Source organism: Dermochelys coriacea, chromosome 2 (assembly GCF_009764565.3).
Source record: "Dermochelys coriacea isolate rDerCor1 chromosome 2, rDerCor1.pri.v4, whole genome shotgun sequence".
Lineage (NCBI taxonomy): Eukaryota > Metazoa > Chordata > Testudines > Dermochelyidae > Dermochelys > Dermochelys coriacea.
The window spans coordinates 157718405-157735252 of NC_050069.1; the positions used below are offsets into that span (position 1 = coordinate 157718405).

Genomic DNA, 16848 nt, shown 5'->3' on the forward strand with positions numbered 1-16848 from the left:
TTGAGAACTTTGGCTGTGACAGTGCCATCTGTTTTTTCACCATTTTGTTCACAAACTGTCATCAGATTAGGCCAGTTCTTGCTATAGTGCTCAGCACAGTCCACTTTTGAGTTCCATCGCACGTCTTGTGGGAGAGTTAGCTTGGTTCCTTCCACTTTTTTCAGAGCAGCTGCTGCCAAGTGGTTGTTGCGGAAGTATTTTGCAATTTCAACAACATTAGCCTTTCTTTCTGGAACACTGAAGTCTTTGGCTAGGAGGTACACCAAATGAGCACTGTAACCATATGTGGTTAGCTTGGGACTCTCTCTCTCTCTCTCCTAAATTTCTTCACATCTTAGATACATTTGCAGCATTTTCTGTGACCAAGCTGCGTAATAGATATTTGAAATTTTTTTCAGTTTGTTAGAGCTTCTCCTGCTGCTACTTGGAAGTATTCTGCTGTGTGTGTGCATTTCCTGATGTATCAATTGTTTCTGTGAGGAAGACATTCCCTTCTTCTGCTGTCTTCCTTACAGCAACAATTGATACATCAGGAAATGCGCACACACACAGCACAAGCACGTACAACAAGATCATTGTGGACACTCCTCCACCCATCAAGACTCGGGTTAAAAATTTTACCCTCTAAACCTTTTGCACACTGCTCAATTTCTCTTTCGTACGCTTTATCCAGCAATTTGCCTGCGACGTCTGCTCTGTTGGATGAACTGTATCCTGGTCTTAATGACTGAACCATGTTAATGAAGCGTGGGTTCTCAATCATACGGAAAGGAGAGTAAGTTGCATAAACAAACCGGGCAGTTTTTTTTCATCAATTACCTCTTTGTGTAATTTGCTGGTTCTTATTATAAACTTCCCTTTTGGTGGTTTCTGGATGATGGAGATTTTTTTTTTTGCTACAGGTGATAGATTGTGGCTGTGTGGCATACATGATGTGACTGAAACACTATCATTGGCAGATAACTATCCACCTTCAAGATAATCATCATTTTCTATAGTTTCAGAGTTTTCAGAATCCTGTATGTTGAGGATGGGATTCTCCTATACAAAATAAGTCAATGCAGTTATTTTTAATTATTTTTACCACACTGCTCATTTAGTATTACTCATTGCATTCCCTGACACTCGGTACTACTTCAAAGGTGAAATTGTAAAAGGAAGATCTGCCTATTTCAGCTATTTATTTTTTTATCACAACTGCATCTAAAATGATAGTACTATAGAATAACTATAGTTTTTGCTCAAACATGAGAATTCAAGAATAGTCAAGAAGGAAGACAGGCAATCTTTAAGAAAAAAGTATGAAATAAAAGTTTACCAACCTGAAGATCCTGTATGTTCAGACATGTTCTTTTCATCATCTTCAACGCAGCTTCCTCCTGAGAAGGAACACTTCTCATGATGATGTTGTTTCATTTGGGTAACCAGGCCTTGCATTTCTTTGTTGCACTGTTTGCATTTTGCAAGCATGCCTGTCTTACCCACAGGTAGAGGAACTTCATTAAAATATTCCCAAACTGGATCTCTTTTACGACCTGCTGCCATTATTGGTTTTCCATTCTAGTGAGAGAATGGTATAGTAGATCTCAAATCAATGAATGCTACACTCGGAAAGACTTCTGGAATATGCTGCTGAAACAAGTTTCATTTTTGTTTCAACTGCCTGTCCCTTCCTTCTCACATTTATCTCCAGACTTCTTGTTATCCAGATCTATTCTGTCCCCAACAATCTTCTATTCATTGAACTTTTTGAAACTTTGGACTTTCAGAGAGAGGTAAGGGATTGACTCTGTGTGTACCCAAATTTGCAGAGGGACAGTAGGGTTGAGGTCTTGTTTCTCACCTCCATATGTTTATTTATTTATTTTAAAACATTTTTGCTGTTAACAAACATGTTCTCTCTGGAGACACAAATCCACAGTTTGAAAACTGCAAAACTAAGCATCTCTGATGGTATCTTCTAGACTGAGCACCGAGTCCCATTGGATAGATAGCAAGATTAACCTAAATAATTTATATAGAAGCCCCTGGAACCCCATAAGATTGGGTTCCTAATCCTATTGGAACTCCATTTAAAAAACATTTCTTAAACATTACGTTAATATATTGTCTCATACTATAGAATTAGAATTTATAATCCCTCTTCAATGATGGGATATCTTTGAGCTATAATGTATCTTAATTAAAACAACCTTTAGATTGCTTTTTTCTTCAAAAAGCATTTTATCAAAAAAATCTGATTTAAATATAAAAAAGAATCCTACTTTTTTTATTTTAAAAAAAAATTGATTTTTATCCACCCTGGTTTCAGTTGTTTTGATGATCAATTTCAAAATGCTTGTCAGTAAGTATGTCTGTAACAATACAGAAACAAAAAAGTTTCCCCCAGGAGTAGAGTGAAAGAAACCCTTAGGACAACCAGCTCCTGTTTCTCTGTTATGCTTTTGTTGGGGCCTCAGTCTTGTTATACTTATAAGAAGCACATGGGATCTTTATAGGGAAGAAGGCAGCACACCGCGTTTGTTGAGAATACAACAGTTAGAATATGTTTTTCAATCACACAGACAGACAGAGTCCTGCCGGGTGATGTTTATAGTTACCAGTCCAGAGTCTAGATCAATCTAGTGGCCAGCCAGATTGGTCGCAGAGGGGAGCAGGGCTGTGTTGGTCACTATCCGATGCTCCTGGAGTGTGGCAAGACGAACGCGAAGTCCCATGGCCAAGCACCCTGTTCTTATAGTCTTTTTTTATCTCTGTTGAAGTCTATGGATTTTGCTGTCAATTTGTGACCAGTTACTCCTTAAGTGGTGTATCTCTTGTCGTCAGCATTCCGAAAACACCTATGAGAGGCTCATCCTTTCCTGGTTTCAATTTAATCAATTTTGTCTTTAGGGGTGTCAGCTTCCACCTCAGGGTCATCAATCTGCCCTTCCTCAATCATGGATGCACGTTGATGGTTCTTTGGCATCAACAAATCTCAATAAGTGTCTTGGTTCCTCCTTTCTTGACCTTCTGGTTAACAATGGTCTTCACACCTTATCTTTTCCTGATGCATGCATTCCTCATTCACCCAGTCTTTTTTACAGAGACCAAACAGTCTTTTACAGACACTTTGAGAATAAAAACAGTAGTATTTTATGTCGAGCAAAAAGGCATTGCAAATTAAACCTTGCTAAGTTTTATAACCAATAACCAAGACAATTTACATTGAGATCCAGGCCCTCAATGTTCCTCTAATCTACTTAATATAGACACAATACAGAATCCTGTCTCTTACTAACTAAACCTTAAAACAAACTAAAGAGGGCCCAATTTGTAATGCATATGGGAAAACAGAATCTCATAGTCCCAGAGGGTGATTCCTTTCTGCTATTCAGAAAGGGTGGCTAGCAGGATGAAATCAAATAATACATTAATTCTTATAGTGCAATTATAAAATCCTGCTCCTACAGTCTGGGTGTATCATACGAGCCAGCTGAGCACATCTTGGGGGGGGAAAACTCTGCCCCTCCAGTCTTAGTCACCCATCCCCCGAGCCCAGGGATAGAGAGAGATAAACAGCCAGATGTTGGATCCTGGGCTTGTACGCAGTTTCCTATACACCGCCTCTTTCCTTCAGGACATGCTGGAAACCGCAGTTGCCCGGAACCCTCCTGCGCCTGCTCCCACTTCTCCCTGGCAGTGTCCTGTATTTGCAAGCTGGAGAGCCGAGCTCTGCTGGGTCCAGTGGCTCCTAGTGATTGCTAATAGCTCTACAGCATTAATTCTGTGCAAATTCTGCATTGCGCAATGGCACAGAATTCCCTCAGGAGTAATAGCGTGTTTGGGGTTTTTTTAACGAACAAGCAAAAACAAACACCACCCAGTTTTGATGCCTACACCACTGTAGGTGTGTACAACAGATAAGAACCTGCAAGAGTGGGGATTTATTTAGACAATTCTTGAACAAGAAAAGCAGTTAAACATCATAGTATCTGTTGTTCTTTCAGCTGACGTGACCATATGGATCCACACTCCATGCCCAACTTTCCTACTTCTGAATCCCAAGTTAAAGATTTCTGAATTGCTATATGTGATTGAAGGGTGGTTAGAGCCATGGTGCCATTCATTGTCTTGGAACCCAACTGGGAGGGGATTGAGGCAAGTGGCAATACTGGGCACTATTTGTTCGAAGCTTCCCAGGTTGCACATTGTGGGTGCATGCTTTTCCCAAGACTGTGGATCCATGTGGGTAATCCTCTCAAAGAACCATAATTACAGTGGTAAATAGAATTTTTTTTCTTGGGCTTTCTGCCAATGTATGACATAGGAATCTTTTTGTATATCTTTGTGTTTGTCTGTTCTAGAAAGCTCTTATGAAAAGTTAGTATATGTATAGATTGTGATCTCCAGGAGGGAGGAAATACAAATATTTTTTAAAATTAGCTTCTGAAACAATCTTTTTAAAGCAAAGCCGACCAGAAATGTTTTCTCTACATATAAAAAGAAACTGTTCAATATAAGCCTTTAAAAGTCCTTTTGAGCTATTAACTTGTACATCAAATTGAAATCTTGTTTCAGATTGGAGTTGCTAACCCCTTATTCTTAATGGTCAGTTTACATTATAAACACAGTTCAACTATGTTGGTGCAAGTGGATTCAGCTTTAATACTACTAAATATCTTTTAAAATGTTAATATAGTCTGTTGTAGCTATTGTGCATTACAAAAGAAGGAAGTTCTTTCCAGTTTAACATTACAAAAGTCAGACACTGATTTATTATTGGATAAAATGTAATTACATATGGAAGTTGTATATGAGGAGGAGAAATGGTATAAAAGGAATTCAATCATAATTAAACTAGCTAACAAATTGTACAGCACCCAGCTGCTATGGCAGGTATGTGAAGAATATTCGTTAAAATTACTTAATCTGCATTTTCTGTGAAGGGTTTAGACATGCTTAATATTGTACACTAAAATCTCTGCCTCTGCTGAATAGAATTTTTAACTTTGTTTGCAGAGGAGAAACATTCCAGTGAAACCACCAGATGAAATTAAAGTAAGTTATACTGAGATACATGTAAAAACCAGTGTTCCCTCTAATTTTTCCCCACACATGTGCAGAATGAATTTTATATGGCCCGAAATGGAGGTGATGTGATGCACGTTTCCTTCATATTGGTGCACATAACAAAATTCATGGGGTGGGGGTGTGGCCAAGGGGTTTGGAGTGTGGGAAGGGGCTCAGGGCTAGGGCAGAGGATTGGGGTGCAGGGGTGTGAGATCTCTGGTGGGGGTGGCAGGCTCTGGGGTGGGGATGGGGATGAAGGGCTTAGGTCTGTGGCAGAGGGTTGGAGTGCAGGGGCTGAGGGCTCTGGCTCAGGGTGCGGGCTCTGGGGTGGGGCTGGGGATGAGGAGTTTGTGGTGCAGGAGGGTGCTCCAGGGCTATGGCGGGGAGATAGGCCCCCCCACCCCTGGACACAGCAGGCCAGGGGAGGGGCACTGTGGCAGGTCGGGGCTCGGTTGGGACTCCCCCTTCCCCCCCCAACTGGCTGCAGCAGGTCCAAGGCTGATTTGGGGCCGGAGGAGGGGCGCCCCCAGCTGCAGCAGTCCGAGCTGGGTTGGGGCCAGGGGAGGGGCGCCTCTCCCCTGGCTGCGGCAGGTCCCCTGAGCGCCTGTGCAGCGCTAAATAGGCTGCTGTGCATCTGTGCAGCTTACAGGGAAGTCGGCTAAAAAATATTTATTGGAAGAATATATAGTAGGGTCCTTAGAACAGTTATTTCCAACCTGTAATTTAGAAAAGTACTTAGTGGAATATTCCCCTGTCTCCCAAAATTCATTCTTTAATAAATATACAGCTGAACAAACCATATACAGCAAGCTAGAAAGGGAAAGTGTGTTTTGTGAGGAGGGGCTATTATACGCTGCTGCTGTTGCTAAAGTGGCTTACATTTGCCCTCTGTGTGTGTGTGTGTGTGTGCGCGCGCCCGCACTTATTAGAGCAATGTTGAAGGCTGACGATTTTAAAAAATTGTATCTACCAACGAAATCACAAAATGCTAGAATGTTACGTGGAGTCACAAGTCCTGACCCCTGTGAAGTTATTGACTCCTTAAGAAGTAGAATGCTAAATTGTAAAGTCTTAACATCTTGACTGTGATTTGGTGATTTAGGTTCTGCCGGTTCTCATAAAGGAAGAACACAGATTGCGCAATACCTGCCCAGACTCCTCCAAACAGATTATGGTAAGATTACATTTCCCTTTTATAGATTTTATATGGGCAGAAGAGAGTGGGGCTAAGTACTCTCTCTACTCCATGCCTCACCGTGTGTGTGTGTGTGTGTGTGTGTGTGTGTGAATGTTTGTTTAGCGGATTTAAATGTATTATTTATATTACATTCTAGGTTTTTGCAAATAAGAAAATCCTAACCCCTTCCATGGGGGAGAATTTTGATTGGTTTTACTTCGGTCATATCTTACAATTCTGCCCTTACTTTATAATTCAGATTTATGGCATCTGAAATTACTATAAAAAGAATGCAATAAATAACATCCAAACTTACATCATGCTTGTGTAATTTACATTCCATAAGCACAAATACTACATTAATAAAGATTGTTGGTCTGTGCACTTAAATCTTGGTGGTCAGCCACTGATTAATGTTTGAGTTTCTATCCCATTATAACAATGAAAACATGTAGATATTTTAGTTTTCATACTGTGGATCATGGTTTTTTGTTTTTTTTAATATCTTGTGGAAATATTGAATATGCTTGGTGGATTAGAGAACATAGTCTTTACCAGACAAATGCAATATGAATACAAACTCCAAATCTTGAATTTGATACATGGTCATCCACTGAAAAGTGTGCTGAACTTTTAATATATTAATTTGCATTGTAGGTTATTTAGGAATGGCGGGGAGAAGGATAGCTCAGTGGTTTGAGCATTAGCCTGCTAAATGTAGGATTGTGAGTTTAATCCTTGAGGGGGCCATTTAGGGATCTGGGGCAAAAATTGGGGATTGGTCCTGCTTTGAGCAGGGGTTTGGACTAGATGACCTCCTGAGGTCCCTTCCAACCCTGATAGTCTATGATTCTATGATCTCCAAAAAGTTGCACAAAACCCTGTAGCATGTTTTGGTACTTTTTGATTGATTGCACTATACATGGGAGAATCAGATGTGGACTTGACTCTTTCTATATATAATTCCCATACCTTCTGTGAGGTCCAGATGCTGAAGCTGCTTTGGGCTCAGTACTCCCTTTGGCCTGAAGTCAGTGAAAGTTCTTTCCAGAGAGCAGCATTAGAATCAAGCCTTGCAAACTGTACTTCATCTGTTCTGACAGTGTGGGTTGTGCATGGGCTGCAGGAAAGTGGGAACTGAATTGTTTTAGCTTTTGAAAACTTAGAACAGTCAAAAGGATCAATGGAACAGGAATTGCAGTAATGTGTTCCTTAGTTTCTAATGGGTCCATATAATTCTTTCTTTTCCAAACACATGCCTAAGAGTATTTTCCTTTTTAAAAAAATCAACGTTTGCAGCCCAACACTCATGACCAGACACACACTAGTTCTGTTTGAGCTAGTGTGCTTAAAAAATAGCAGTGTGGCTGCAGCAGCAGCAGCAGCCCAACCCCCTGGGTACGTACTCGGGTGGCTAGTTCAAGCTGCTGCCTGTATGCCAACAGCCACATGGCTATTTTTAGCATGCTAGCTTGAGAGCTAGCACATGTCTGTCTACACATGCTGGGAAGCATGTTCGCAGTTGCAGTGTAGACATACCCATGGTGACAGCAAATAGTATTGCTGCATTCCTTGGCAGTCAGCACTGAAGGACATTGCTAAGGATTTCATTTGAGGGTAATAGTTTCTGTAATCAGTTTTAGAATGTATTGTGTGTACAGGTTTGCACTTGTGATCACTCGATATAATTCATACAAGTCGTGCCTGTTAGATTTGCAAAATTAATGTTGAAATGGCTGTCTTGAAATGCTGTGTGCCATGATTCCCAAAATAGGTGAAATGTGCACCCTCAGAGCTTTCTTGATATAAATGTTCATTGGGGCTCCACTCCTTTTCCTTTCATCTCCCTTCTGAGGATGCAGAAGGAACACTCATGGCTGATCCACTGTATACAATGCCATAAAGATAAGGTGATGATGTGCTTAGAAGCCCAAGTTTTTAGCAAAAGTGGTTTCTCTGTCAGTCCATCTGCCCACTTGTATTTTTTACTAGAATTCATTTGTTACCAAGGGAGTCTGATCTGCCTTCTGTGAATGTTTTAAAAAAAAAAAAAAGCTTTTAATTACTATTTGAACTGGACTAAGCCATTCTGTAGGACTCTTAGCTTGTTCATAGCACACAAGGATAATACAAGGTGGCAGTCAGTTTCCACTCAAAGATTGCTTAAGTGGATTTAGACTATGTATTCTTTCTTGCTGTGAAGTAGCAGGGATTCCAATACTGTTGAGTCTAAGGGCTTGTCTACACTTACATTTCATAGCACTGTAACTTGCTGGCTCAGGGGTGTGAAAAATCAGCCCCCTGAGTGCAGCAAGAGCTCTCTCCCAGCGCTCATGTGTGACCACACTCATACTTCAAAGGGCTACTGCAGGAGTGCTCTCGCGGCAGCGTTTTTAAGTTTCTAGTGTAGACGTAGCCTAAAATGGCCTCAACTGTGTGTCAGAAACATTTCATTGTGAGATACAAAACTGCTACCTCAAAGAGTTCTGTTTGTGCCTTCACACAGCATTAGTACCTGAACTTAGGGCATGGCTACACTTGCAGTTGTAGAGCGCTGAGAGCTAAACCAGCCTTGGGAGACTGCAGCAGGGAAAATGCTTCCGAGTGTTTATGCTCCAGTTGGAAGCATGCTGGCGTGACCACATTAGCAGCTCTTGCAAGGCCACAAAGAGCAGAGCATTGTGATAACTATCCCAGCATGCAAGTGGCTGCAACGTGCTTTTCAAATGTAGGGGGTGGGGGTGGAGTGTGACGGGGAGGGTGCACGTGTATGTGGAGGGGGAGAGAGTGGGTTTGGGGGGGGGCTGAGAGCATGTCAGCATGCTGTCTTGTAAGTTCAGACAGCAGCAGACCTTCCTCCCTCCCCTCCCCCTCCCCGGTCAAAGCAAGCAGCATTCCTCAGTAATGGTTCCTTTGTCCTGGAGCAGATAAGCAGCCAGCTGTCAGAAACTGAGCTTTGACAGGGCACATCCGCTTTCCTACAGAGAGGTCAAACAATGACAAGACTGGCCACTTGACTTAAGGGGATTATGGGACGTTTCCGGAGGTCAATCAGAGCGCAATAATGCAACACCTCATTCACAGCGGTGCTCCAGCGGGGGCGCAGCAAGCGTTATTCCACTGGCCGAGGTGGAGTACCAGCAGCGCTGTAGCCATGGAGTCAGGGCGCTCTACAAGCCTTGCCAGTGTGGCCGGGTGGTGAGCTAGTGCGCCTGGGGCTCCTTTATTGCGCTGTAACTCACAAGTGTAGCCTAGCCCTTAACTTCTAGATAAGATGTTGAATTTAAGAGAGCAGTCCTGCGATAATTCTTAAATTGAGACTTCTCAAACCAACCTTTATTGGGTGTAGGGGCTGCATGTTAATCACTTAAAGTTGGGGATCCATGTATGCAATGCTTAATGAAGAAAAAACTGTCAGTCAATAGTAACTTCAGTTTTCTGGGATGATTGGTTGCCTGGAAACCACATTCCCTGACCACCTTCTCCCATTATTTCGTAATGGAAGGGACAAGGTGGTGGTTGGGGCTGCACCCTGGGGATATCCTCAGGAGGAGGAATCATGGCAACACAAAGGGTGTGTGGCCAGACCAGACTGACAGTCCAGAAAGCGCTACCCTCATACATTAGTGCACACTTCTAGAGTGAGAATCCATGCAAATGGTCACTTTGAAGAATCACACTTGTTGCGATGATTCATCATGATTATCGTCTACACTTCATTTGAGTCTTTCTCCTCTTTACTGTATTTTTAATCAGGTTGGAGAATCAATTGGAGACAGTAACGCTTCTGTTTTGGATTTTTTGTCTGTGAAACCATATTCAGATGTGTCTCTTGATATTTCCATGTTAAGTTCACTGGGTAAGTGATCTAATACCATTGTCATTTAAGCGTTCTGTGGTGTTTTAGCTAACCATTTAGCTGGGGTAACACCATGGTTTGCTGAAGTGTTTGAAAAGTTTTAAAAATGTGGTCTACATAGACAAGGTCTTCGTCCAGCACAGGAGATTCATCCAGCCTTGATCTTTCTTTTGTTTAGACATTTCTTCACCCCACACTGGCCCAGCTTTTTTTTTTTAATTGCACTTTATCAAACAAAATATATATACTTAACAAGTTACAAGATTTTAGTTATTACATATTCATGCTGATTCGAGTTCAGGGATGAATCTAAGACTTCCACGTAGCATAAAAAATAATTCAGTCTCTCTTGTAGGAAAATTGCACAGGGTGTAGGGATGTAGTTCCTTGTAAGCATGGCTCACAGCCATTCTTTAGTAAATGCCACAGAAATATAAAAATGAACAAGGTACATTACTGTTGACCACAAATGAAATATTTTGAAAGAATGACTGTAGAATCTCTTCCAACATATCACTGTTACTGAAACAAGTCCTGCTTATAATTTTAAGGTTCTGTTAATTAAATATATGAGAAGATTACCTGTGTTTCATAATTAAAAGTGGGATCAAGGCTGCAGAAGGCCAGAAAAGTAGACTGAATGCTTTCCTACAGACTTGCTGTTTTTTCTATAGAAGATATAGCCTTTGGGAAAGCAATGACAAGTTCTGATTATAACTGCTCCACAGATTTAAATGTTTTTCTAGCAGTTTAACAACATACACTCCTATTCTAACACCACTGTATTTTCTTCATAACTTAAACTAGAGAAAAAAAATTTTGTCTCAAGGCCTCTGGATGTTTATCTTGCTGTCAAGTGCAGTAATCCTAGAGTATCTACCTACTTTACAGAGATTTTGGTGTCACATTTCTCATTTATAGGGGAAGTTGTCAGTCTAATGTATCAGTCCACAGTTTTACTAGAAGTGAGTGAGTTCATTTTCTCCTATTTAATGTGTAACAGGAATCTCTCTCTTTGAAACCCTCAGATAAAATTAGAACACTCATTGCCTTATTCTTTCAACAGGTTCAAAGTATGACTTTCTTTAGCTTGATTGTAAAAATGAGTTTAACTGGGAAATGGTTCGTTTATTAAAAATTAACCTTTTTTTGACCATTCATTTGGGAATATGCTTAATCTGTACCTGTTGTTCATTTTGGGTATTTGGTGTTCCTAGGGAAAGTGAAGAAGGAGCTTGATCATGATGATAATCATTTACATTTGGATGAGACAACTAAACTATTGCAGGACCTTCATGAGGCTCAAACTGACAGAGTGGGATCCAGGCCTTCATCCAACCTCAGCTCCCTCTCCAACACCTCTGAAAGAGATCAGCATCATCTAGGTAACATTAACTGTACTTTAGCAGTTGCATTATCACTATTCTAATTTAAATTTCCTAATTTTAGGACAAAAGAGAATCCCTTACAGGAAATGTGTGTTCTAATTTATGTAAATTGCTATTTAAATATGACTTGGATAACACACAGTGTGCAGATTGCAATAATGGTGTTTAATCCTAAAATGTCTATATATGTATCTGAATATTAAAATACTTATTAGCCTATGGATTCTTGAGGGGTAAAAACAGTTTATTAATTCTGCTTACTCAAATTTCAGATTAAGCATGAATGGAATGACCTGTAAATCAAACTGACGTTTGAATAACGTTCACAGTACACCCCTCAATTTTATGTCTTTAAAAATGGTATGACACAGATTCTTTATATACCTAATGGACTGTGCTGAAGCAAAGTGTTTTATAAGATTACAATTAAGAAAATATACTACCTGAATCCAAATAAAACTTTTTTTATTGTCTAGACCTGTATTGTTCACAAACTCAGAATTTTGACTCATACACAGAAACTTAACGTTTTATGATAGCGTACATAGTATTGTGCATATAATATATGAGGTTTTCAATTAAATGCATATAAGAAATGGACATTTTAGAATTTAAATGGAAGGGAATTATTATTAATGAATGAGATGCATTAATCAAATCACCCTCAGACAAAGCAAAATGTTTTGTACGTAAAACAGAGAATCTGATTGTATGTAATGAAGTGAAATAATCAAACCTAATTAAACACACACTAGTTTGCAAAATCCCTTGAGTAAAACAAACAAAACAAAAATCAGACATGACGAGGCACTAACATAATAGTATAAAACTGGTGGGCACTAACTATTTTTAAATAACTTGGTTACATCAAGTGCTAAAGAAGCAGAGCTGATGTTGTTTACTTCCTCAGTTAAGCAAGAATAATCTTAAATGTATTGCACATTACCACCATCATCTCCACTGCAAATCATCAGCATATTATATGTACCTTTTTAATTTTCTTCCTTTTTGTGATGTTTTATCAAACACTCAAAACATCATTTCTTATTGCCTCTGCTAGCAACAAAATAAGCATAAACCAGACAAGCATTCCCTTCAGCTAGGTGTCCCTCCACTGAGTTAAGCTTTAGTCCATAGGAAATTCACTTCTGCTGGGTCCCTGTAATAACCTCCCCATTGTTAGTTTTAAAGGTCAAGGGGGTAAGACAGAGCTGTATGCTGATACAGCATTTTAATACTTTTCTGTAGTTTTATTTAAAAGAGGATAAGGAACCTTCCATGGATAATTTTACTACATCATTTTAGCAATTTAGAGTCATAGAACAGAGGCATATTTTTCTAAAGCACCTAAGTTCTGACTTCACAAGTTACTAAGGAGCCTGTAGTCCCATTGACTTTTGATGTGACTTATTCTTTTAAGAGACTCAATCACTTTTAAAAATAGGACTTAGGTACTTTTGAAAATATTACCCTAGGACAGGGGAGGGCAAACTACAGCCTGCGGGCTGGATCTTAAGGGCTTTCAGTCCAGCCTGTGGGATTGCCAGCCCTCTGCCACTCCTGGAAGCGGACGGCACCACGTCCCTGTGGCCCCTGGGTGATGGGGAGCAGAGGGCTCCGTGCGCTGCCCTTGCCTACAGGCACTCCCCTGGCCCCCCCCGAAGCTCCCATTGGCCGTGGTTCCCTATTCCCAGCCAGTGGAGCTTTGGGGGTGGTACCCGTAGGCAAAGGCAGGATGCAGCTGAGACGACTGCCCCGCCCCAGCCCCAGGAGCCACTGCTGGACATGCTGGCCATTTCTGGGAGCGGCATGGGGCCTGAGCAGGCAGGGAGCCTTGCCTTAGCCCTGCTGTGCACTGCTGCCACCCGGAGCCACTTGAGGTAAGCATTGCCAGGCCGGAGCCCGCACTTCAAGCCCCTCCTGCACCCTGAACCCTTGCCTTGAGCCCCCTCCTGCTCTCTGCAGCCCTTGCCCTGAGCCCCTTCCTGCACATCGCACTCCCTCCTACATCCTGCACTCTCTCCTCCCCACCCCAGCCCTCTGCCCCAGCCCTATATTCATGGCCCTGCATACAATTTCCCCACCCAGATGTGGCCCTCAGGCCAAAAAGTTTGCCCACCCCTTCCTGAGGACATGGAGCAAGGGTGGAAAGAACCAGTGCTGTTTTGTCGTTAAGGCCCACCTGCTAGATTTTTATCTTATTAAATGTTTTGGGTTTTTTCCTTCTACTACAGGAAGTCCTTCTCATCTGAGTGTAGGAGAACAGCAAGACATGGTACATGACCCCTATGAATTTCTTCAATCTCCTGAACCTGCAAATGCCACTAGTAATTAATGTGTACAATACTTAATTTTTTTGTTTTGTTTTAATTGTGTAACATTTTTGTAAAGTTTTTGTCAAATGGCAGAAACCTCAATTTTATCCTTTTTTTTTTTTTTTTTTTTTTTTTGAGGATAGCTGTATAATACCATGCACATTTGTAAAATTTGCCTAGCTAGTGTATCATGTTGTCAACACCACACTAAATACTGCCTTGATTTTTTTAAAAAATATAGTGGTCCGTAAGAATCTCAATAGGAAAAAACTTAAATTGTGCGTATAGAACCACATTAGATAAGTAGGATGTGTGCAGTTCTTAATATATAGAACATCCTCAAGGAGGAATATTTTTCAGCAATGACACAATTGTGATCATTTTCATGTTCCTGCTCCCCTTCCATCCTGTTCTGTAGAAAGGGGCTATGTTTGTGTCTTAAAATATTGTTTCTTAACACTCTAAAAACACTTAATTTGGAAACAGAAAAGGCGCTGTAGCTGTCAGATCAAACAGCTCACTACAGGAATTCTGACCTACAATTAAATGGAGATAAATGTATTATGGTCCCTTTTATCCATGAACAGTAAGGGGACCAAATACCTGGGTTTTTTTTGTTTTTAAAGGTAATATGTATATTTACTTGAATGAAAGTATACTGGACAAAAGGGTATGCTTTTATGTAATTAATTCAACACTGACATGACAGGGGTTTTTTAACATTGATATGTGTAAACTAGATGAATGTTACGCATTTACAATGTTTTGTAAATATTAACTTAATAAAAATCATACAAAAAAATCAACTTTTTTGAAGTTTGCCAATGTCTTGCTATTGCCAAAATGTAAGTTGCTTCCTTGTTCTTGCTAAACCTAACGTATCCTAAGTTGCTGGTCTGTATTACCTTATTGCTATAAAGGGCACATGATCTTACATGAACATATTGCAAAGCTTAGTTGCACACAATGCTAGTTGGAAACACTTTGAAAACAGTCAAGAAGCGTGGCAGACATTTGGGATTAGGGAGCAAAGTCCCTGGGATTTCCCAATGGTGAGCTATGCAAGTATGGTCTTGACTTTTGAGTCTCATGTTTATGGGACTAAACTTGCATTTGTACGTTACAGTTGATCTTGAACAATCTGTAACGTTGCTGGTGAGTATTTGCTTCAGGTTGGGAGGCTGTCTGTAATCGAGGACTGGCAAATACTCACCAGCAATTACACACCACACAACAAAAACACTAGCCTAGGAACCGCTCCTTGCAACACACCCCATTGCCAACTCTGTCCGTGTATCTATTCAAGGGACCTAACCACATCAGCCACACCATTAGGGGCAAGTTCACCTACACATCTACCAATGTGATATATGCCATCATGTGCCAGCAATGCCCCTCTGCCATGTACATTGGCCAAATCTGACAGTCCCTACACACACACAAAAATGGACACAAATTAGGCATCAAGAATTGTAACATTCAGAAACCGGTGGGAGAACACTTCAGTCTCCCTAGACACCCAATAACCGACTTAAAAGTGGTAATTCTTCAACAAAAAAACTTAAAAACAGACTTCAACGAGAAACTGCAGACCTGGAATTAATTTGCAAACTGGACACCATCAAATTAGGCCTGAATAAAGACTGGGAGTGAATGGGTCACTACAAAGAGTAATTTTCCCTCTGCTGATACTCGCACTTCCTTGTCAACTGTTGGGAATTGGCCACTTCCACCTTAATTTAATTGGCCTCCTTAGCACTGACCCCCGCACTTGGTAAGGCAACTCCCATCTTTTCATGTGCTGTGATATATATACTGCTTACTGTATTTTTCACTCCATGCATCTGATGAAGTGGGTTTTAGCCCACAAAAGCTTATGTCCAAATAAATGTGTTGGTCTCTAAGGTTCCACAAGGACTCCTCATTGTTTTGTAGTATCTCCATAGTTAGTTGTAACTAGTTTAAAAGTTACATTTGACTTAGCTGACTTTTTTTTAATATTGAACCAGTCCACTTGAATTCTTCTGTGCTCCTCTTCAGAAGGGGAAAGTTTTAGAGACAGTTTGGTGGTAAAGAGAGGAGTTTGAAATATCAGAGGTATTTCACACTTTGAAAATTAAATTTTTTTTTAACACTGTATCTCAAAAAATAGCTTGGCCTAGTGTCATTATCCCAAGGTAAAGTGTATCTTTGACCCCCCCGTGCTCTCTTCCTGTGGGCACCCTTCCAAGTGCACATCCACCACTTCCATTTTTCTGAATGGAATTCTTCCATTCCACCTCACTTTTAGACTGGACCTGAGCTACAGCACCCCCTCTTTACCAACTCTTTTTCCTCAGCACGTCCAACTGGGCTTGGTCCCTGCTATAGACTTCCCTTCAGGAACTGTAAACAGAAGGTAAACACAATGATACAGAATAGTTTCCCAACAAAGTGTTACCTGTTTATCAGTGTGAACACAGACATCAGAGAGAAAAGGGTTAAAATAACAAAGTCTGTTGTCTTCATTGAAAGTTTAGACATTTCCCTCAAGGTTTAGGTAGGTCCCACGTATCCCAGGTACCCTGCTGCTTCATGGAACTGGAGTTCTGTCTGCTTTTTTGCAGATTGTCTCTGAGTTTAATCTGAGCATGAGCTTTGGTGAGCTACAGCTCACTTCATTGGATGCATCCAATGAAGTAAGCTGTAGCTCACGAAAGCGTATGCTCAAATAAATTTGTTAGTCTCTAAGGTGCCACCAAGTCCTCCTTTTCTTTTTGCGAATACAGACTAGCACGGCTGCTACTCTGAAATCTGAGTTTACTCAGTTACTAAACTGTTACTAACAGTTACTAAATTTTTTGTTTTAAGGTTTTCCTGCTTGGATTCTCCACCCTGCCCCAAGTTATCAGCCAGATTGTTGGTCAGAGTGTGGTGGGGATAAACTTTCAAAGGAATTGATCCCTGTATTAAGTACATCAGTGATTGGGGTTATCTAAAGCATTGTCTGCATTCCTACAGATGTGCAAAGCAACCCTGGACTGAGTTAACTCTGCACCCTTGTAGCAAACAGCATTA

The 16848-nt window shown here is 40.8% G+C and overlaps 1 protein-coding gene across 6 annotated transcripts in view; it reads left to right on the forward strand.

Moving 5' to 3' along the window:
• Nucleotides 1–14597, forward strand: part of BRD9 (bromodomain containing 9) — a 56877-nt gene extending 42280 nt beyond the window's left edge. For all 6 annotated transcript variants that reach the window (XM_038388943.2, XM_038388944.2, XM_038388945.2 and 3 more), the window contains exons 13-17: nucleotides 5002–5040; nucleotides 6155–6226; nucleotides 9986–10088; nucleotides 11306–11473; nucleotides 13711–14597. In XM_038388943.2, coding sequence (XP_038244871.1) covers nucleotides 5002–5040; nucleotides 6155–6226; nucleotides 9986–10088; nucleotides 11306–11473; nucleotides 13711–13811 — 483 coding nt within the window. In that variant the 3' untranslated portion in view covers nucleotides 13812–14597. The remainder of the gene's footprint in view (nucleotides 1–5001; nucleotides 5041–6154; nucleotides 6227–9985; nucleotides 10089–11305; nucleotides 11474–13710) is intronic.
• The last annotated feature ends 2251 nt before the right edge of the window (nucleotides 14598–16848 follow it).